This window comes from Manis pentadactyla, chromosome 6 (assembly GCF_030020395.1).
Source record: "Manis pentadactyla isolate mManPen7 chromosome 6, mManPen7.hap1, whole genome shotgun sequence".
Taxonomy (NCBI): domain Eukaryota; kingdom Metazoa; phylum Chordata; class Mammalia; order Pholidota; family Manidae; genus Manis; species Manis pentadactyla.
The window spans coordinates 12,653,253-12,677,342 of NC_080024.1; the positions used below are offsets into that span (position 1 = coordinate 12,653,253).

Sequence of the window (24,090 nt, forward strand, 5' to 3'; positions counted from 1 at the left end):
GTAGTATCAAAGTTGACATGGGCCACTGTGGGAAAAAAAAAAGCAGAATAATTCCACAGTCATTAATTGGATATCTTACTATCAAAATATTTATTTTTTCTACTCTGATAAAAATAGCTATCATTCTCTCTTACATAAAAGCCAAAGCAAAGAAGTGTCTTAGCAACCTCACCTCAAATTTCACACTAAGATGCTGGCTCGTTGAGGTTAAGGACTGTTTTTGGTCACAAGAGCAGTTCTCTTCCCACCAAACCCCTGGTGTTCACAAAGCTTGCTGCACGGCTGACATAACATCTCACATTCATACCGGGGCACAAGAATATGTGAATGCAAAATAGAGTTCTCTCCAGTCACTTAGGCCTGGCCTGTTTCTGGATGGTTTATCTGTTAAGATCTGGAATTCTTCCAGAAAGTAATAGTGCTGAAATTTAAAAAGAAAGAATTAATTAAGTGTTGCTGAGCACTCCACTAAAGAGAAAGATAATTGCATTTTGACACAGATGCCAACTTTCCGAGTGGAAAGGACAATAAAGGTCTTAATGGAGGGTGGGGATAGTTTTCTATTATTGCTCACAGAGGAAACTCTTTGATTTTAGAAATATCAAGTGAAACTTCAGCAGTAAGTTAAAGATCAATAATTATATTTTATGGACATCGGACTGAACTTTTTAAAAATTTCCTTTTCCATATGTATTTCAAAGCTTGTGCATCTTTCAGGAAATATTATTGTAGCCCTTGTTATTTATTAAGTTCACAGAGATATGTATTAGTATGTGATTTCTTCTTCAAAGAACCATAAAACTCTGTGCTGAACACATCTTAGAGCAACAGACATCTCTTCTCCATCATCTTTGAGACTGTGTTTCAGTCTCTAGTTAAGCAGTGCCTTGGACTGGACAGTATCTTCTAGGAGGAAACACAAGTTTGGGGTTTGTACAGGTCAGCATTCAAACCCTAGTTTCACCATTTACTATCTGAGGGCTTTGAGTAAGTTACTCAAGCTTTTTGATTTTAGGTTCCTCATGAGTAAAACCCGAATAAATGTGCTAACACATGAAAGAACCTAGGAGATAGTGTGATTTAGCCATTGTCCCCATTAATTACAAAAGTCACAACCTTGGGAGATAGACATTCTGTGGTGGAAAAGCCTTCCTAGAAAATCTTAATGTGCTGCCTGAGATTTCTACCTCAATGGGCTAATTTATCTATTTATCTGTCTCCTTATTTATTAATTCACTCATTCATTCAAAAAGCTTACTTACTACCTAGGATATACTAGGAACTGAGCTTAGGCATTGGAGTGCCCTCCTGAAATCATAACCAGAGAGGGGCAGGTCCATCCCTAACTATTACACAGTAATACACAAAAGTTATAATGGAGGTATAAGTGACACTCTCTATGGAATGTTCTAGGAGCACAGAATAATCGTGAACTCTCAGGTCAGCTAGAAGGCTGCTCAGAAAGTACCGGCCTGTAGGTAGGATTCCCCAAGGTAAATTTTGCACATTAAAACACAATGAAAAATAATCCTACTTCATTTTCCAATAGATAGTCATTCAAATATATTCCTCTTTATCAAGAACTTGTTGCTCTTGATAGAGAGATCTCCAGCTTCTTGAGATCACTTTGAGAAGATAAGACATCTGGATCATTTGTCACCTTGTGTCTAGATCCCAGTTCTTACATATTTGCATACAGCTTGTCCCAACTTACAAGTTTTTGCATCTGGAAAGAGGATTCTGAATGAGACAGTGCAAATGCAGTCATTGCCCCAGCAAGCACTCAAAATGTGCCTGAAGATAATACACATACACACACACAAAAGCACAGAGCAAATGAATAGTAGAATGAGTCAGACCTATTTTGTCAAGAATTATTGTCAGTTTCCTTTGAATAAAACAGAAGAGAGGAAAGATGGCCTTAGAAATTGCTACCTACCCTCCGTCCTTCTTAGGCAGCTCAAGGTCGTAACAGCCGTTACTGAACAAGCCATTTTCATTTGCTTCATTCAGACTCAATCTGTATCATTTAGTTTTCCTTAGAATAATCCATGGAATTCTTAGAAATATATTTCAAGGCTAACCTCATGGAGAGTGAAGCTCCTATTCAGGTTTCTCAGACAGAGACTTAGCTGATGTTTAATTGGAAATTTCTTGCATCTTGGTTAAGAAAAAACTAAAGAAAGACCTAACAGTAGTTTTCTACTTTTTTGTAATACTGTAAAACAGTACTAAATCTAGTTTATACCTCTGCACCCCCAATCTGGAGCAGAACTTCCAGTTTTTGCAGCTTCAGTTTTGATCTAGAACCAAAGGACCATTAGGACTATGTTGTCCTATCTTGTTACCTCAGTGTTTTCATTCATTGGCCCCTCCATCCATCCATTCATCTAGCCGTGCATGTATTCACTCCAGGTCCTGCCCGTGTGGAAGAGAATGAAGAGTCCCCAGGAATCCTGTCTTCCTAGGGTTCCCACCACAGCAGTAATAATGACTGACGTCACTTTGGACAGGCTTAAATAGGAGTGGGTGGGACTTATTTCCTCCTAGCTGCAGGATCTGCCTCCTTGAGCTTATGGCCTCTTCTGTTTGACCAAAATCTAGAAACTTGGATGCCTTCCTTCTCGGGCAGCTCAGGAAACCCTATATGAGGAAAGTAGGGCCAGGGAGCAGCTTGGACTGTATAGAACTGGAGTTTATGTGCCCTCCCCCATAAAGGCACTCAAAATGGGAGGGGAAGAAGTGTAGCTGTCAAGGAAAACAGACCGAGAAACCTTTGTTTCTTTATGCGACTGATAAACCATCCTTTAGATACTCTGGGTCTAAAGAATCACACTTCCCATGATAATAATAAAACCCAAAATGACCCTTGGAGTTTTCTTCACCTAATATATTATTTGGCAGCGGTTGGCACGGTATGCATTATTATCCTCCCAATTTGCTAAGACGAAATTCAGAGAGAGAGAATGGCTTTCCTAAATTACAGAGCTCATAAATAGCAAAATTAGATTGGAGGTGTGGGAATGTCCAAAATTACAGAAAAAAGCCTGAGGAAATGCTTTGGTTGTCACATACCAGGTAGGCACACCTGCACACATACATATATTTATTCTCTAGGACACAGGGGCAGAAGAAACACTGCAAAGACATACTCATGTTTCATTTTAAGCTGTGAGTTTAAGATGCAGGATCTGTTTCAGCAAACACAGAAGAAAAATTTTTTGATAAGCAAAGCAGTGGAAAGCCAAATATGAATTAGGTATGCTCATCTTCAAAGAGCTGCCAGTCTGTTGAAGGATGCACTGACAAAAATGAAACAAGTACAACATGTACAAATCAAGCAGGACTCGTCTCAAACAACAGGTTCTGATAACATATGCAAGATGAAATTACATTGATCACAGCATGATGATGCTTGCTTATATTGTATTACACATATATTACATGCATATTACATATGCTATATTTCAGGTTATTTGATTACAGACACTCTATTGCACTAAAATGTAAGTTCACTGAGGCCAAGCTCTTTACTTGGATTTTTTTTAATGCTATATACCTGGCCCATTGAAGGCACCCAATCTATTTTTGTTGAGTGAATGAACAAATAAACATACAGAGAATGGAGAGGATTGCATGGATGGCAGCCACCAGTACCAATAGTCTAGATTTGATGTTGTGTCTTTCTTTTTAAAACTCTTCTTTTGTCCCTGCAAAATTCTGTAAAAGATGCTACCAACATAATAAATGCAAAGGAATAGTTTGTTCAGGCAACTTCCTATTTTGATATTCAGTCCTCTATTGCCTTTGGGGGCCTTGTTGGAGTGTCTATTTCGGAACTTTTCCAGATGAATGTTGTGGAAACAGACCAGTTTGTTTCAGCTCATTAAATGCATCAGGTGGCATTAGGACATAGTCACAGTTTCCTACTATTTATGAAGCCATGGAAATGGACTGTGGTGAGCTTGAATGAACAAAGTAGTTGCACTTGCACAGAGAACACTGATTTCAGGGCAGTAAGGGACAATCGGGGGAGAAGAAAGAATATGATTACTTCTTGATTATCATTTCAATGACTTAATAGTTGCATTTAAAGACTATTAAAATGTCCCATCGATTCTCTATTTTTGTCCTTTCTTTTTTGCTATCTTATATGTCATTATCTTGGAGATCACAGATGATGAGATAGAAAAGAACTCAGACATCTTCACCTTCCTCAACATAAACTTCTCTACACTTCAAGTAGTTTTATTTTACTCCAAATAGAAAAAGATAATTTAGTTTTTGAGAAGTTGCACATAGAATATGTACTTCATTTATAACTACCCCTTTTTGAGAAACAAGGGTTTATTATTCTTTGCCCAAATTTTTAAAATATTTTTAATAACATTGTTGAAGTTGACAACCACACACAATTTATTTAAAGTGAAGAATACAGTTTAGAAAGCCAAATTTTGTTTACTTTTTGTAATGCTTTCTTTCTAAAAAATGCTGTTAGCTCCTTGGCATCAATATTTGAAAGTATGTTGTTGCTTGATCCACTTTTAATTTGGATCCAGTATAAGCATTTTGCATAGTTTTGCATCTCCCTGTACAGATTACTTACAACATCAGATTAATCAGCAGATTCTTTAATATCTTTGTTTCCAAGACAGCACTAAGATTTGCTTGCATTTTTCATACTAAAATACTTAACAATATCCTCATCAAAGCTATGCTCTGGGCATTTCTGGTTCTTTTCTTACTGTCTATTTCTGTTTGTTTTGTTGTCTTTTGAAGGAAATCTGTCTTTTATAGTTGCTCTCGGTCAACTTTGCCATTAGACCTTGTGTCAGTGCAGATCACCAGCAATTTTATGCATCGCCTTCATCAGAACCCTGGAGAGTGTGTGAGGGTGTATGGAGCGAGTGTGCCCATTTCTCCTGGGGAGAGTGTGGCTTCCAAGAATTTGCACTTTTAAAGGAGCTGCCCAGATATTTGCTTTGCATACTAAAGTTTGTGGTCACTGACTTACTGGTGACCTCCCACTCTGCGTTTACTGCAGCCGAAATGAACTTTGCCCTTTTACTAAGCAAAGTCATCCTATTGGTGCTGTCATAGAACACAGAGCTTTCTCTAAGAATGGCAGTATTACCATATTGCAATAGCAATCTTGTTCTCAGAATTTTTATACCTTGATTTTATATATCTTATTCAATATATTCATACAAAATAAGTACATTTATCTCCCAATTTCATCTTGTATGATTGATAGGTTAGGTTAGCACCTCTCTCCCCTGTTCTTCCAGGGCAGCGACTGTGTCTGTTTTTGCCCAGCATAAAATACAAACACGATAGGCTCCTCTTTATGAATGAATACTATCACTGCACTGAGCGCTGAGGATAACTCATGAGCTTCTGCTCTTATCAGGCTCTTGTCTTATTAATAGAGCCAGGATGTTAGTGAGTCACCACAAGGCAAAGAAATAATACTTGACAATAATACCAAAGTACAAACAAGAGTCAAGAGCTTGCCTTTGGAAGAACCCAAAAAGTGTCATTTGAACTGTGAAACTCCATAGTAAGAATAACAGGTTTTTAGCTAATTCCTCTTCTTCCTTCAGTTCCTGAATTTTACCTTTCCTGGAGGCATGTATGCTGCCCTGCTGTGTATTCTCACCGCTTAGAGAACCCGTGACCTCTCAGGCCATGGCTACTTCTTTGGTGCATGACTATGCCAGAGAAGTGGCAAGGAAAGAGAGGGAGCATCTTCTTTGTGCCCAGGTCATCTCAGTGGGTGTGAAAATATAAAAAGATTATTTCTCTTCTCTGCCACCTGCTACCTTTGTAATCCTAAGCATGTTTTAATTTATCTTCCCAACTTCAATGTCATCATGTGTTAAATGGAATGATATGGTTTTTCTCACGGGGTTGTTAAGGATTTTTTTTTTTAATGACTTTAAAATGCTCAGCAAAGTGCCTACTATATAGATGACAAGTATTTAGTAAGTGTCGTATTTGTGGTAGTAATCGTGTTGTTGTGGAAGTTGAAAGAAAAAGCAATTTTACGACAGTCTCTTAGAGTATCCCAAAGAAAGAGTACGTTGCCAGGAGGATGATAAAAATGTTTTCTTGCAACCAAGAATAACAATCCTATTCTCAAAAAGAGTTTTATACTTTGATACTTTTATAATTAGTCAAAATCCCACACTACAGTGGTACTCTCATATATGTATTTACTTCATTGAATTATCTTAAGTGTGTAGGCTTTGTTTTAAGTTACAATTGTGAGCGCTCTAAAGGCTTTAGAACTATGTGGGTGAGTTGAATACCTATATCAGAATTACTTGGCAGTGAACTAGGATGGAATATTTTCTGTAATTCTCATAACCACCCCAGGTCATATAACATTAGTTGATACCCCTAGGGAAGAGTTCCCAGTGAGTTTATATTTTTAATATCATGACAGAAATATATTAAATAGCCATGAAAATCTGTGCTTGTGTTTCCTCCACCTCAAATGTTCCTCTCCAATCTGTAGACAACCTACTGCTTTTTACAGCTTACAATTTAGATGTCTCTTGTCAGTCTAGACGTAGAATGGCCAGTCTAAACTAGCTGCTCACACCGTCAGCCCATTTTAATTCTCTGCACAACAGAGAATCTTTGTTTTGCAATAGTTTGGTTTTTCTTCTCTGTTCATTATTCATTCTTGCCTATGAAGGTCAGTTCCCCAAGAATAGGAACCTCTATTATTCCATCCCATTTGTAGATATGATGGTTTTGAACCCATTGCTATTGAACCCTTCTGTGTGTCAGAACAGATGCGGCAATATAACAAAACTGACTCAGCCCTCATGGAGGCAACCATGAGCGAGGCATGTATTGGTCAAAACAAACAAAAATGACCAAGCATGTAACTCCAAATTGGTGGAAGTACCCCAGAAGACAAGAATCTTGTCCTGACTGGGTTACTGGGGAAGGTTTACCCCAGTAAGAGTAACTTCAGTTGACCTCTAAATGAGTACGAGTCACCTGAGTACATGCGGGGCAAACATCGTGCTAAGTGCGTGGGCAAGCGCAGGCTTGGGTGAGGGAAAGAGAGAGGTAGCTACTTCAAGCCTTGTGGCAGCAATGAAACCTGAAACAGGAGCACATTCAGGAAAGCAGAACAAGGCCTCGTGGATTGGTCATAGAATGCAAAGTAGAGATGTCAAGTTAAAGAAAAGTCTGGAGGTTGATGGAGAAGCCAGAGCCAGAGAAAGGAACTGGGGTGCCTATGGATGGCATTGAAAGCCACTGGACCAGACAAGAGGGAAATAAGCCTCAGGCAGAGCTGAGGTTAGCATTAGAAGTCACCACCATATGCGCCAGCCAGCAGAGGTGACTGAAAAGTGATGGCCGATGAGGAAGAAAGAAAACCAAAACAAAGCATGGTCGTACTAACCCGAGAAAGGTTTCAAGCAGGTGGAAGGGGCCACTGTGTCAATGCTACTAAAAAGTCAGAGAACATGCAAAGAAAACAATGCCCCTTGCATAATACATAGTTTGTTAGTGACCTTGACAGGTGCTGCGCATGGGGTGTGGTGGGGTCAGAGGTCCAATTGGAGTGGACAGGGCATCAGGTCAGAAAGGGAGGGCAGCAAGCACAGCTATTTGAAGAAGTTGAGCATATACTCTCACACGTGTCTGGGGATGCAATCTGTGAGCGAACATGCTCATCCAGTCACCAAATCCTAAACACATATCTCTTAGTACAGGAGCCTTACCCTTCTAAATTTTTGTCCAGCTTTGGAAGACCTCCTTTACATTACCTATCTGTGTGGAACGTCTTTGGAACTGCGACTCCATAACAAATATCTCTCACTCTCTAAGACTTATTATCTAATATTATCTTTCCTTCTTTGTTTTTACTCCACAGAATAACAGACTAAGAAAATATGCCTTTGAATTGAAAATGAATGACCTGACCTATTTTGTGCTGGCGGCCGAAACAGAGTCAGATATGGATGAATGGATCCACACCCTCAACCGCATCCTGCAGATCAGTCCTGAGGGGGCCCTTCAGGGGAGGAGGAGCACAGAGCTGGCAGATCTGGGGCTGGGTGCGCCCACCTCTCTTCCTTTGCCAAGTGTGACGTGACCATTTAGTTCATTTAAGCTGCTACTAACTGTGGTAGCATCAGGACTAGCTCATTCACCCCTTAGCTATTTGTTCTAGGAAATCACCCTTAAATCTTTAGTTTTACTGATGAATAGTGAGAATCACAGCACATAGGTACGATTTTGAGTTGACTGGCAATGATTTGAGGCTCAGAATCATTTGTCAGCAGGAGCAAAAATGTACCCATGTCTGATGGGAAGTTACCAAAGATGGAATAATCTCTGCCTTTCACTAAATTTAATTAACGAACATTATACTCTAAAGGCAAACAAGCATGACTTCCTTTTAGTTGAAAGGCACCTTTCATGTATGCGTTGACCATATTGAGATCAGCTTATGTGCGAATGTTCCATAAATTCTGCATGGTTTTAGAGACTTTTATAAGATAAAAAAATTTTTTATGCCCATTCTAATTCCCTTATAAGAGCATAATGCATTTTGGGCAAAGAGAAGGGAGCAAGAGAGATGAAAGAAAGAATGGAAAGTAAGGTAGGAAGTAAGACTCTAGGTATATGGAAGACAAATTCACCTTCAGAGCCAGTCACAATGCCCAAAGGAAAACTATTTTAAGGCACTTTGCACAGCACCATGGTGCATTAGACAAAAAAGTCCTTAAGTTCTAGGAGTCTAGGTATCACATGCTATAAAGTGAGAGTCACTGGATAATGAAGAACTATTGTTGATTTTAATTATATACCATCATAAGTGTTTTACATTCATGATTTACTTAATAATAATCAACCAGAATATTAATGTTTACTGAGTCGAGAGCTTAAGTAGCTGAAGTTAGAATGTGGATTTTTAACTGGTGGCCTGAGAGTCAGAATTATCAAAAATATATAATATGAATAAGAAAAATGTAGTAAGCACTAATGAAGTAAGTCAAGACAATCCCAACTGTAAATGTAATATTTTAAGGATCCAGAGTTCTTATGGGCACAGGATGGCATCATGGAAAGAATTCCAAAATGATCACCTGGAAGTCTAATTTCCAGGCCCAGAACTTCCATCAGTGTGGAGTACACAATGAAGGCATCTGCTCACCAACATCCATCCCTTATCGCTCTTGAGGCTAGCCTAGTTTTGATGTGTCACAAGCCAGAGAAATGTGTGATTCATGAGTACTGTTTAATAACTTTGTGTGTCTTTTCCAGATTCTCTTGATGCATCGATAACTTGTGAATGCACACCAGAGGAAACAGATTCTTCAGAGAACAGCCTACACCCAGACTTGGCAAAAGTAATAAGCTGACACTTTACTATTCGTTGTTGTTTTTTTTTCATGGAAAAGATGGAAATGCTTTCTTTTAAGATTTGGACTAAGAAACACAATACTCAGAAAGTAAAAGCATGTTTTTATAAGATTGGCCAAGTGTTAATGGACAATATTAAAACAGCAATAATTCCAAGGGGCTATTTCCTGGCCATGTGAGTGGGGCTGGGCTGTCACTATCTGGATATTTGGATGCCAAGAGCTAATACGGTGCTCTTTGTATGTAGTACCTCACGGAAACTGAAGAAACTGTTAAGACAACTCGGAACATAGAGAGACTAAATCTTTTCTCTCTGGATCCAGATATTGATGTAAGTCAGAGTTCTTTCTAAGCAGACATGAACTTGATCCATACAACTATGATTTTTAATTTATAATTTCTTTTTCTTATTAAGTAAAACTTTCAAAAATTTTTTAGACCTTGAAACTTCAAAAAAAAGATCATCTAGAACCCGAGTTTGTGATCAAACCATTTGAAGAAAAACCTGCCAAGAGGATCATGGTCGTTTGTAAAGCTCTCAACTTCAATCTTAAGGGATGTGTTACAGAGAATGAAAATGATCCAATCACAAATGTAAGTTTCTCTTCTGTGAACATCCTGTGCCTGTCAGACAATGTCACACCACCTGGTTGGAATTTTTTCTATTCCTGATAATTCCAGGTACTGAGTTCACACCATCTGGGGTACCAGGGAGGGTGATTGGCAGCATTTCCCTACATTACAAAAGGGCACAAATTCTGAAATGGAATTGTCAATATACTACTGCAAAATTTCCCTTTTAATTTAAAAAAGAAACATCAAAGGAACTGTGTTCTAGGATTCTTTCCATTAAATCAGCAGAGTGATGCAGAGTTTCCTAAGATATGGTTTGTATCTTCCTGGTGGTACATTAGATGGCTTTTAAATCAATATTTTTATCTTAATATTTATGTTTATTTTAATGTATATTACAGAATAATGAGAGCAAACCAAATCATCCTGCGATTTCACAGCTATTACTGCTTAAGACAAAGCTAAATAGGGAGTCATGTAAAATAATAGTAGGTAAATATTAAATAAATAATAGTACAGGTGATACATGTACATGGCAGAAAAAAAGCACTTCACTGATATTTGGGAAACACCACAGTGTCCATTAAATCAATACAAGTTTCCTTTTCCTGCAAGTAGGCTCTCTTGAGAGTTCTCAGTAGTCTAGAGCTCAATTCTATACTACCATGAATATGTGTATGTGAAAGGGGCATTGTGTGAACACAAACATTACAAAATGTCAAACAATAAAGAAGAAAATAAAAATCACTCATAATCCTACCATCAATAAAAATCACTGTTATTGTATTGACATTTTCCCTTTCATTATTTTCTAATGCATTCTGTTCTAATTTCTAATAAATCTTCCCTCAATTGTCATCTTTCACCTCAAAGAAGAAAGCTTATTTCCAGAACTATGATACAAACCACATTTGCTTTTAGAAGGCAGAAAAGTACTAAGTTTTCTCTACAAACCATGCACACACAGTCCCATGCATACCCCTATCTATGATGTGGTAAAGCCAGCCTTGCTCGTGGTGATGGACAGGCTGGCAAACAGGTAGAAGTCTTTCAGATTTTAACACCTACTGCCCTTGGATTTTTAGACACTTCACTGATTCTCTGAGTCACCTTCCCCCAGGAAGAGTAGCAGGATAATGCTACAGACCTCAGGTTTAATGAGGAGAATCAAGTGACACATGCCTTTCTTAGATCAGAACACCTGACTGTCCCACTTATGAGTTGTGCCATGTTAGGCAAATGGTTTACTTTCCATCTCCTCTTCTGTAACTATTTCAAATAGTCGTGAAGATTAAATGAGGTAATAGATGGAAATCACTTAGATACTTCCTGATACATAGTAAGCATTCATTAAATATTAACTGTTATTCTAACATGAGAAATTGCTTTGAAATTTGTAAATACTATGCACTAAGGTGTTGATATTGTCCATGCTATACATGAGATTGTTATTGATAAGTAAGCTAAAGTTGATCTGTGTCACCAGTAAGAATCTTCCCCCAAATGAAACTTCCTCATATTTTACAATGTTACTGTGTGCTAGGTGTGTACATAGACTCGAAAGTAGCTTGAAAGTCAAGTTTATTCATTCTCCAGCAAATACTTATTCGGGGTGCCTTCTGGGAACCAGACTTGTTCTAGATAACTGGAGAAAAGCAGGGAAAAAGATAAGAAAAGCAGGCTCTCTGGCCTCTTGAAGATTAGATTCTTTTTGAAAAAAAAAAAGAGTAAATTTTAAAAATTAGTTGATTAATAATGAGACCATTGCACACTGTGCAGAGTTCTTTAAAATAAATCAATATAGAGAGACATGACACAGAGGAACTGGGAGACAGGTTACTTTAGATGGGGTAGTCATGGGAGGCCTCTCTGAAGAGCTGACATTGAACAGAGGCCTAAAGGTTGAGAAGAAAAAGTCAGGTCAGGGGAAGACATTCCAGGCAGACCAAAGATCAAGTGTGGATGCCCTGAGATGGGCAAGTCTTGGCGTGTTGCAGAAACTGGAAGGAGAAAGTGAGAAAAGGACACACCAACCTGAGGAGGGAGAACCAGTATGAGGAGAGGTCAGGTAAGGTCTGCAAGGTGCAGGGAAGAGTTTGGATTTATCCCAAGTGTGTGTGGAGGCTACTCAAGGGTTTAAAGCATTTTAAAATAGTGTAATCTTCTTTGTGGCTTTTAAAGATCCCATCAGAAAAATGGATTTGTGGGGGAAACACGAGTTGACCGTGGAGAGCAATTGAGAGGCTGCTACTGTAGTTTACTGTGTGGTTTGGATCAGGGCTGACAAGGAAGAGGGAAACAAATGGATGGATTTGGCTGGTGTTTTGGAAATTGAACTGATGAGTTTTTTCTGATCCATTGAATATACAGGGTAAGGGGCAGGAAAACCTCAAGGATGAGTCCCTGGTTTTTGCTTTGAGCACTTCTATGCATGATGGTGTCATTTACTAAGAGGACAACCTGTAGGAAGAGCAGATTTGGGAGATATGGGCCCAAAATTCCATTATGGACATGTTAAGCTTGATAGATTCTATTGAATATCCAAATAAAGATGTCCATTGGGCAGATCCAAATACAAGTTTGTAACTCAAGGGAGTGGCCAGGAACGGAAATATAACCTCGGACGTCTAGTGCAGGCAGTGACCTGGAGTCAGTCATCTAGGAATGTATGTGTGCATAGAGGAGGAGCTGTGAACCAAAAACTTTAAAAGATGAATAGAGAAGTGGTCAAAGAAGACTAAAAAGGAATGGCCGTGGAAGTAGAGATGAACCAGGAAAGAGGAGAGACTGCGGTATCAGGAGAGAAAAGGTCAGCTGTGTGGAACGGTCCTGAGAAGGGGTAACACCCCTCCAGACAGGAGCCCAGTGGAGGAGGCAGTGGAGGATGGCAGTGACTCCAGCAGGAAAATATCCATGGAGTGAAAGTGTCAAGAGGAGCAATCAAAACCTGCTTTCATTCAGGATTAAGACCAAAACAAAACAAACAAAAAACACTAGAAACTTGGTTCTTGAAATTATTTGGAAATACCAGAAAAATTTAACACAAGTCATACAGTCACTTAATCATCTTATTAAGTAAAAACACTTGCTTTTTTTGGAATAGACACATCCTCAACTGTAATTGTAAAATGCAGCTTAGAAACTGAAACTCAACAATCATGGGCTTCACTTTCCAGTGCCAGGAGCATATGACTCCTTCTGTGTGAATTCCTTTCTTTGTACTGAAACCCATATTCAGAAGCTAAACATTTGCATCTGGGCCAGTCTTGTCAAGCAAGAGAACATGCCTAAGTTCAGAAAACAGCTTGATTACGCTCTTTCATATCTGTCAGGCCAGGAGGATAAGTGGATTTGGAGTACTTTGTCTGTCTATATTGTTTTTAATTTATTTTACAGTTAATACAAATGTTTAAAAACTAGGAAATTACTTTTTAAGAGAGTAACTCATTCTGCTTACAAACAAAAATCTAAAAAACTAATCAAACAGCCTCACCTGAATTCAATACCATTTTCTTATGTAACAGCATTGTTTTTAAAAATCTTTGTATATGTGACACTCTATTATTAATGTAGCTAATTTTAAACTCATTGTTTTTAATTCAGAGAGCACGTTTTGCAACTAATTAAACTATTTCTCCAAGTTTCGGAAGAGCCAACTACTGCATCTAATGAATGAACTTCTTAAAAGACTCCCTAAAAGAGAACTTTTTCCTGATGAGGAAACACTATTTGACAGCATATCATTTTTAGTCAGTCAGTTGAAAACCAAATTCAAGTTGATGATTTTATTGTATAAAATATTTATTTGAAAATAGGAATTGATTCCAAAAATCTGAACAAAGCTGCTTCACAGCAGAGCTACATTTAATTCTTGAATTTTTTTAAAAGACAAGTACAGAATTCTAAACATAAGAAACTATGTTTTAATTTGTTAGACTATGAAGGTGCTTTATTAAACAAATCCTTATCAAAAGCCAGTAATTCAAAGATTTGACATTTAAGTTGAAAAGGTGGATTGAGGGAAATAAATGAATCACCATATGAGCTTTAATTTCTAATGGATTATCAAAGCAGGTAATTTATTTCCATCACAAAGCAGAAATGAAAATCAAAATGCAACAATTCACAGAAATAATTTTTTTTCCTTTGACCTTCAATATGTTTTGAGTTCCTACCCAAGTTATTTTCAGGTAATTTATTTTATTTTTTTTATTTTTTCAACTCTTGGCAGACTGCCATGGACACAAACCAAGAATTGTTCTCAACTAAATTTTATTGGTAAAATACAAAACTTTATTTTTTAGTTGTCTTCTATTTAAAATAATTATTAAATTTAATTTTATATGTGCAATTCTATTTCTAACAGGGAGCTGGCAAGTATTACTTATATTAAGGAATCAAACTAATACCCCTATTATAAGCTATCCATTTAACTACATTTCAAACAACATAAGGTCCACTTGAGTGGGTCTGTACAATAATGAACTGGGTCACGACATGGTGTTTGTATATAATCTGCTTGTCCACAGAATACTGGAGGATGATAGGCATCACTTCAAAATTAAGTACCATAAACAAAAGTATAAATGCTGTTTTTTATAAGCAGAATGCATCTTAAGAAGCGTATAGTTAATTACATATGTATGTTACCACATATATGTGCATATGTAATTATTTGCATGTTTACATATGTATAATATGCATATAATTATATGTATGCATTTATTTCTGCCCTTGTTTTATTTAATATCTGTAGTATTGACATTTTTCTGGTTAAAAAGTCCTCCTTTCTTGAATCTTTCTTCTTTGGTTTCTATGATACTCTGGCACCATTTAAAATTTTCATCAGTTCATTTTTTAAATCTCTCTCCACTCCCCAGTTTCCATTAGCTATTTTCCCCACTTATATCTGTATTCTTTGCATGTGGACATTTCCCAGGATGTCATTATGATTCTTTTCTCTTTATCTATGACATAAACAGGAACCCACATACAGAAATCTCTGTTGTCCAGATCTCCAGCCCAGTTTCCTTGACTGGGCTTAAAACTCATAAATCCAACTGCCACTGAAATATCCTACAGATGACTCTCTTTGTGTACCCCCAGAATTCATCTTTGTATCATTATCCTATATAATGATGAATGACATTGTCATCCATGTAGGGGAAATAACTAGGTTTTGTAAAATAGGGTTATGCATATAGTACAACATATGAAAGAGAATGCTTGGCAGGGAAAACAGAATGAAGAAATCAATGAAATATAGTATTAGGATCTGAAGCACCTGCTGGAGCAAAGGATTCTGGGAACTTCCTTATAAATATTATATGTTTATATATTATGTATTATGTATACATATAATATATAAATATATTATATGACATAACACAAAATATGTGATATAATAATATAATACACTGCCATTATATGTAATATATATTATACATGATATAATGCATATTATACACTGTAAATATAAATATTATGCTATATATAAATAGTATTTTATCTACTGCTTTACTAAATAATGTACTAACAAGGTTATTGCGTGTGTAATGATTTTATGTCAAACCACTTGTTCTTTCTTTTTCTTGTAGCTTGAACCTTTTTTTGTGAGTGTGGCACTTTATGACCTCAGAGACAGCAGGAAGATTTCTGCTGATTTTCACGTGGATCTAAACCACACTGCTGTGAGGCAGATGCTCTCAGGAGCTAGTGTGGCTTTGGAAAATGGAAACATCGACACTGTCACTCCGAGACAATCAGAAGAACCTCATGTCAAGGGATTTCCAGAGGAATGGCTAAAATTTCCAAAGCAGGTTGCACTATTTACTTGTGATAGAACAGAAAATGCTTGTTTCATTGTTCTTACCAATAAATCACTTAAGATGAGCAGTATCCCAAATAATAATTCCCTGCTTAAAGCTGTCCTTTTAAAAAAAGTGGAATTTTGTAAATGTCATCAGTGTGGTTTTTTAGATGCTTTAATAGCTGTTTTCATTGTACACAGGCTATATTTTCTGTAAGCAATCCACATTCTGAAATCGTTTTGGTGGCCAAAATCGAAAAGGTACTGATGGGAAACATTGCAAGTGGTGCTGAACCTTACATTAAGAATCCAGACTCCAATAAGGTAACGCATAATCTTTTTCACCAATAATTTTGGTGGCTGTCAAGAAATAAAATCAGCCTGCCTTGATACATTATCGAGTTTGATGAAATATAACTCTTGAAATATTTGCTTATTACTGAGGTGAATATCCTTGATACATTATCGAGTTTGATGAAATATAACTCTTGAAATATTTGCTTATTACTGAGGTGAATATCCATCAGGAAAATTTTTAAGTATATATTCTTGGTTTATGTTTTTTGACCCAACAATTTCTGACTTCTGATAACCTGTTAGTAGAAATAAATTTAAATGTGGATAAAGCTTTAGCCACAAAGTTCAAAGTTGTAACAATGATGAGAAGTTAGGATTAATCTGACTAAAAACAAGTGAATACAGTTTTCTAAGACATCAGCAATGTTGATGATGAGCTAACTGAAAAAGTAAGATAGACAATCATACCTCTGAAAACAACACGTTAAGTGAGGAAAGAGGAAAGGAAATACCTAAAGTTCTTTGAATGGTGGAACTACAGAAAATCCTTTTTTTCTCTTTTCTATTACCACATTTTCTTTAATATTCCAATGTTACTCTTTAATAGAAAATAAATATAAAAAGTCCGTATTTTACTCACAAAAGAATTATACTGGGGAAATAATGCACAAGAACTAAATTGAGCGTGCGTGACAGTTCAGAGGAATGTTTAACATATTTATGAAATTCAGGGGTTGGCGAATTATGGCATGCAAGCTAAAGCCAGCCTGCCCTCTGTTTTTGAAGGAGTTTTACTGAAACCCAGTCACATTCATTTACGGATTGTCTGCGGCTGCTTTCCTGCTGTAGCACCACACTTGAGAAGCCGGGACAGAGACCACACGGCCTTCAAAGCTCTATATATTTACTGTGTGACTCTTCACAGAACAAGTTTGCTGATCTCTGCCTTAGCAAATAAAAGGATATACAGGACAGCCTGTGAATGTAAATTTTCCATTCAATATTTTAAGGTCTTTTAAGTCAGAAAAGGGGGAAAAGTTGGTATTCTAAGTTAAGGGTATTTTCTACAGTTGAAATTTCCCAACTAAAAAGAATGAGAAATGTTATACATACAGTAGTTTGAACACAAGGGATGTTGTGTGGCTCTTTTCAAGGTAGAATCTCTTGGCTATCAAGGCAGAATTCCACTGAGTCTCAATATAACAGAGAAAAGTATTTAGTAGTATTTTGCATGCACAGTTTGCAAAGTGATGTTCTAAGAAAATACTTCTATTTTTTCCTTAGTATGCACAGAAGGTACTAAAATCCAACAGACAGCTCTGCAGCAAGTTGGGAAAGTACCGCATGCCGTTTGCCTGGGCAGTGAGGTAGGTTGATAATTGCAAACGAAAGAACAAAAAATAGTCTGCACTGGAAGCTTCAGTGTTTAACACCTCTGTGTACCCATTATCTTCGTAAAAGAATATTCAAGTGTTCATTTTCACAAACACCTTGAGATTCCCAGAAACATGTGTTTTATAAGACAACTGAGCAAGACAGCTTGCAATAGACTGGGGCCATGACATGTATACAGTGTTTGTATGACCAGTGTTTGTATGGGTTCTTGGTAAGATCAAGTCAGAGTCAACACTTGCTTCTTATATATCTTTGCTTTAACAAACACTTGATGTTACATCCATCCTGAGAGTTTAACGTGCATAAAATGCAGAAGGAAGCACTGATTTCTTAGGCAGCTGCATGTTTTCATCTATGTGTAGAACATAGGCCTATATATGGATGTCCAGATGAAACCAGTTGATTATTTAAACTTTCTTTGATTTTGGTACTGATTATCCTACCCAAATTTGTCAGTACCTGTTGACTCTCCTTTAGAAATGGTGAGTTATGTAGATGCTAATGACAGAATCACCCTCCCAGACATACAACCTCTGCATAAAGAACAAATACAGCTTTTTGGATTTGCTTAAACATCAATTACTATTGTCTTCTATCTCTCTGCATCTTTATGAGTGTCAGAACTACTTAAAGGAGGAAGAGCCTGGCATAGACATAAGAAAAAAAGTCAACAATGTCTAAGCCAGATGAACTAAATAAAAGTTAATTATTACTACAAAATAAGACCGCGTAGCAAGTTTTCATTTGAATGTTGGTAACATTGTCCCCATGGCAGTAACTTTAAAATCCAGAAGGAGAAAATCTGTTACTCATGCCATTTTAGTTCTCACAATATCCAGTGATAAACATAAGAGTAAATTCACCAATATTTGTTATAATTTCATGATCCTTACTTAAAGTTGGGGACAAGTAGGGGCAGGGAAGAGAAATGTGGAGATCTGAGCAGCAGCAATTCAAGATGGACTCACACAGTCTCTAGGAATTAGTTTGTCCTCAAGTAGCCCTGTAGTAAGGGAGAGAGAGACCAGTCCCAGGAGTCTGACAGATGAGTCATCACTTATAGGTTGTCACTGAGCAGGTTTCCTGTCCAGTTCCCAGGGTCCCCATCTGTAAGTGCATCTCATGCCAAAGCACTTGGCATAAAGTAAATGATAAATATCAATTTTTCTCCCTTGTGTCTCTCTCCCTACAGAGACAACTCACACCAGGATATTCTGCATGTTAAAGAGTTATTTGTGTATATTTTATGATGAATTTAATTGTTTTTATTTCTCATCAGCTTCAAGAGAAAGGATAACTAGTATGTACTGGTTATGTGCTGGTTAATGTACTGGTCAAACTTTGTATTGATAAGTGTTCTCAGTTCCCATGAGAAAACCTGCTGAGGCACGTTGAGGCGAGATACCCCTTGACAAAAGTGAAATATTCCAACATAGCCACATGACAACAGTGAACCCATTTTTCTTTTAAGGATCCAACGTTGTTCTAAAGTTTTTACAAGCAGGCATTTCAGAGCCAGAGCTGGGTTCAAGGTCTCAACTCTAGTTACTGGCCAAGTGAATTTATGCAAATCTTCATAGTCTGTCTTTACCTCAGTGTTCTTAAATGTACAAAAGAGGAAAGAGAACACCTAATATACTGCTGCCAGGATTAGTGAGCACAAATATAAACCCAGTAAAAGATAGCCATTATTAGATGTCATTATTCTAATATGATCATTATTAAGTCACTGGTGGAGACCATATTCATCTCAACAAGTCCCCCTTTCTGGTAAATTTTGGGCACTAAAAATAAAGTAGGGGACAAAGCAGAAGAGTCACCCATTATTGAGCAGTAAGGAGAAGAAGTAACAATCCTACTTGGAAGTTGTCCGGTAAAATATGATAGAAGAAAGAGAGCTGAAGTTCTTAGGGAGGCTGACAATATTACCAACTATTGAAGTAATCATGTCTAGGACAGAAAAGCCAACAAAATCACAAGCTCGTGCTACATTAATGCTTGAGTAATAGTTTGGTGGTAGGTTAGGAAACAGTGTACATCACCAATTTGTGTAAATAAATATAAGATTTCCATTTTCATAAATATCATTGGCAACTGGGAAAAATGGTTAGCAGCACAGTTCTAAGGATTTCATGTTAGACCACTTAGAGTATCTAAGCATAAATATAAGTATAGAATCCAACCAAAACCTGTTTCAGTAATTTCCCCTTTACAGTGTGGAAACTGCTATAAGTAAATGCCGACTGGATCAGAGGAAGGCTTGTTATTCATGTTGTTTTGACATAAGCTAGCCTGCTGACCTATTCGATACCCTGTTGATACTGCTGGTTCTCTGGCTACTTTGCCATCCTGTTATATTTTCTAGATTGCAGTTTGTTTCACGAGATAGTTTTGAGCGTACACTAAAACACTTAGGGTCTTAAAACCAAAAAATCATACACTTGACAGTTTAGCTTATGACCGTATTTTTACCCAGATCTAATCATCGCATGTCTGTAGCACACACCACACAGATGCTCATCGCTGTGAACATTTTATCAATTAATTTGGTGCATGTTCTTTTTTTTGGTTCCAGCTTTAGTAGTGCCCTATTATAGCAAAAAGGTTATCTTTGGGGTAGGTAAAGAGAATGCATTCAAGACAGCTAACCGTAGGGTATTTTACACTCATTGATTTGGGAGAAGGTCAATGCTTACAAACGGGTTGTGTTGTTAAATGGAACTCTTTCCATACAACCCAGAATCATATGCGCCTAAATCCATGCCAGGACTTCATTCATTTTACTCTATCTCATGTGACATTTTAAAAGAGAAACAGCACTGGATTTTCTTTAAAATTAAATGAGGCTAAAATGAAAATTTCATTGTTTGTAAATATGCATTCATAGAAGGTGCACAGAGCAGCAGTCTCCCAACGAATGGTTGTCCAACCTCAGAAACTCAAGTGTATCCCTTAAGGGTTCCTTGTCTTTTTACAGCTCTAATGATAACATTATTCACTTTTTAAACTGCCTGACAATCATTTCTATGTTTTGTCTTCCATATCGACAAAAAATGTGCCCAGTTCTCTCTCTCTACATCACAGTTCTTCATGCTGCTTATGAATGAAGCTTTCAGGGACACCTAAGCTTCTATTTCCTTAGGTTTAACCACATTTTCTTGAGTCGTACACAGATGTCATGTTTCTGAGGCCCTCACCACATACTGATCATTGCTCAGCTGTGACAGCTGGAGCTAGGCACAATGTCCCAACCGTCCTGAAACCATCTGTGTAAATGAGTCAGTCTGTTCTCTTGCCAGTTGGCATATTTACTGAGCAAGGACAGGGCATATGGCGCTGTGAGCAGTATTTCTCTGTGGTGTGTGCTCTTCATTCTTTATGATACGTGCAATGCAGGCGAGCTATTTCCAGGGCAGAGCTGTGGATAAGAGCTTTGTCCATACAAGTTAACACAGTTCACGTCTACTGATGTATTTGAACTGACTGGTTAATTTAAAAAACTACTGTTCAACTTTACTTGAACTTCCTCCCATGTTAGGAAATACGTCATAATGCCTTCAACGTGCCATGCACTCAAACAAAAACCCAGTAGAATGTTTCAATAAAAATAATCATCGAGTTAAATATTTTCATTTTGTTTCCCCAATGTTATTTGATAAGGAACCTTTTCTCCCCCCTTACTTACTATTTAACAAAGAAAAATGAGGAGTAAGGTTGAAGGAGTTTAAAAGTGTCATTCTGATAAATCCCAGGCCCGTTTTCTGTGCTATTTGACACCCAAGCTCTATGATCAGGTATCTATTTAAATGGCCACTTCAGCCTATATATTGAGATCTTTGCTTCATTTAAACAGTAATAATATAGTCTAGTTAAGTTCCTTAAGTTGGAAGAAATAAAAAATTCAGCATTTCTCTAAAAACTATCCATTACTCATAGTTCTAATTTTTCTTTGATAGGCAGAGAGTGTGATGAATTATGAGGAAGGAAACTGACAATACACATGCTCTGTATAGTTGCTTGTCACCAAGTATTGCAGGACATTTTTACATTATTTGGATGAAAACAATTTATGTATTTTAACTAAATTTATATAATTCCAATGAAAGGGATCAAGTAAGGAAATAAAGGGCTCAGGTTTGTGGTATTCTCTTTAATATAAAATTCCCACTCAAGCATTCCCCATTTTTGTCTTTATCCTAAAATTTTGAACACGGGCACATTTATCTCCATGAAAATGGTCCATATGTCTGGTTCTCTACACCCACATACACAACTGTATCTGTTTTCTGCTACTTGTAAAATTTAATGGCACCACCCAATCTGAAGTGACCCTGCCTTGTCCACTAAATAATGAAAAAACAACAACGTGTTCCTGTTCCTCTCCACTCCCTTCATACATCAAGATTGTGATGTTACTGTATCATAAATAAATGTAGGTGTGGTATGGGCTGCTGTCACTTTAGATGCCAAGTTGAAAATAAGAACTTAAAGATAAACACAGTACATAAATGAAACTTTCATCCAATGCATTTTCTTCTTATCTTTTTATTTTTTAAGTTCCTGGAGTTTCTTCCATTGTAAATGGGAAATTGAATCATTTCAGTTACCTTAAAAACATAACTCTGGAAACAATATCCAAATACCAACTTGAGCAAATGTTATTTTCTTTCAGATCTGTATTTAAGGACAACCAGGGAAATGTGGACAGAGACTCAAGATTTTCACCATTGTATAGACAAGAGAGTAGCAAGATTTCAACTGAGGACCTACTGAAACTAGTGTCAGATTATAGAAGGTAGGGTTTTTCTGGATACTTTTGAAATGAACATAAATCAGTTATATTGCTACTATTGATTTGTTATCTCTGCATAAATAATACTTGATTTGCTGATTCTCAAATGTCCAAACTCTTCCAAATGCTTTGCCAATGACTTCACACATGCCCAAAAGATGCCACAAGAGTAAATTTGCCAGGATTATATGGGAGAAGTATAAAATCTAAAGCAGTTGCATACCTGTCATTACATAACAAATCACCCCAAAACCTACTTAAACTTAGTTAAAATAACAGTATCACTTATTTACTCTTGGGTCCATATTTTGAGCATGGCTGGTGAGGAGAGCTTATCTCCTCTGCACATGGTATTGGCAGGGAGAGGTCAGGCGGAGCCAGAGGACCCCCTTTCAGGGTGGTTCATGTAACAACAAACAGCTGGTCCAGGCTGTTGACTGGGAACTGAGCTAGAGCTGTGGGGGACAGGCAGTGGGTCTTCTCCCCGGGAGCCCCTCCGTGACACAGCATGGCTTCCTAATGGCGTGGGGGCTGGGTCCTGGGGGTAAAAGTCCCAAGGGGCAGAAAATTATCGTTGTCAGTTTCTTAAAATGGGGGCCCTGAAACAGGGCCATTTGGGCCGTGACACACTGCCAAGTTGTCTCAGAGCCCAGATTCTAAGGAAGAGGACCTGAACACCCCTACAGGACGTGGAGGAGTGTTAAGGAATTTTAGAACTATGTTTTGAACCTCCAAAAAGCAATTCATTGCTGTGAATATAATAATTTAAAATATTTCTGTCATTCAATTGGAGAAAATGATAGAGATTAGTGCTAAAAGGAAAACATAAAAGCCGCAACATTTTTAAAGGAATCACCGTGCATTCAACATCTGATGGTGATAAGGTCTTTCATGACAAATTCACACCCTTTGCCCCTTTCCCAAATGTTAACTCTCTGCCTCTCTCATCTAAGAATCAGTAATCTCTTACCAATTAACTTTGCTGACCCAAAAAAAAAATAATGTATTACTGTGAACCAGCATGAGTAATATTTTCTGTATCTTCAATAGAAGATATGCTTTTATTTAACTAGAAGGGAAGTTTTCCCAGTGTTCTTTTTTGTTCTGGGTAAATATAAACCTTAACAAGCAAAATACAGGTGAGAAGTCCCTGGATCAATAATACTTCTCTGTGAGCCTGCAAATGCCCTCCTTACATGGGCATACCCCTTGTTGACTTCATCCCACTTGTGGCCAAACCCCTGCCAGTCTTCCCCAAGGTTTTTACAGCCCCTAAGTGGAAACTAGGAGCACCTTTCCTCTTTTCTTTTTTGCCAGAGTACAAAAGCATGAAAAGGTATAATGCTGAGCAGAAGGGAATGGGCAGGAGGATTTGGGTTAATCCGACATAAACAGAAGACCACATTCTCACAAAACCCACGTTATCAGTGTTTAGCAAAGAAAGTTATTATGTGCCAGTTAGTGGGCACATAGAATACTGATGAGACATTAAATTATTTCAAGGTCACCTCTTGACATTTATTCTCAGGAGTGTGTTGATAAACATTTATGAATTGACCCATTAGGGGAAAAAATGATTCGTACTGATGGCCAGTCTCTATGGTATAAACTTTCCTACTGTTTCTGATTTCAAGCTACCAATGTAGCTTCATTAAACATGGAGCTGGGAGGAAATGTACACAACATTATATAACATTTCTGCTGTAGAGAAGCATGGATAATCTTACCATGTAGTAAAATAATTAGTAAGTGAAGAATTTTGAGTACTTCCTGGTTTTAGTATAACTCATTTAATGGTAAGTTTTTATAATTTCTTTGTTAATAATGA

At 37.3% G+C, this 24,090-nt stretch overlaps 1 protein-coding gene across 1 annotated transcript in view; it reads left to right on the forward strand.

Moving 5' to 3' along the window:
• Positions 1-24,090, forward strand: part of DOCK10 (dedicator of cytokinesis 10) — a 183,917-nt gene that overhangs the window by 87,259 nt on the left and 72,568 nt on the right. The window contains exons 8-15 of the mRNA XM_036913661.2: positions 7,901-8,084; positions 9,298-9,383; positions 9,644-9,727; positions 9,835-9,990; positions 15,567-15,788; positions 15,980-16,102; positions 17,360-17,442; positions 22,143-22,265. Of these exons, the coding sequence (XP_036769556.2) occupies positions 7,901-8,084; positions 9,298-9,383; positions 9,644-9,727; positions 9,835-9,990; positions 15,567-15,788; positions 15,980-16,102; positions 17,360-17,442; positions 22,143-22,265 (1,061 nt within the window). The remainder of the gene's footprint in view (positions 1-7,900; positions 8,085-9,297; positions 9,384-9,643; positions 9,728-9,834; positions 9,991-15,566; positions 15,789-15,979; positions 16,103-17,359; positions 17,443-22,142; positions 22,266-24,090) is intronic.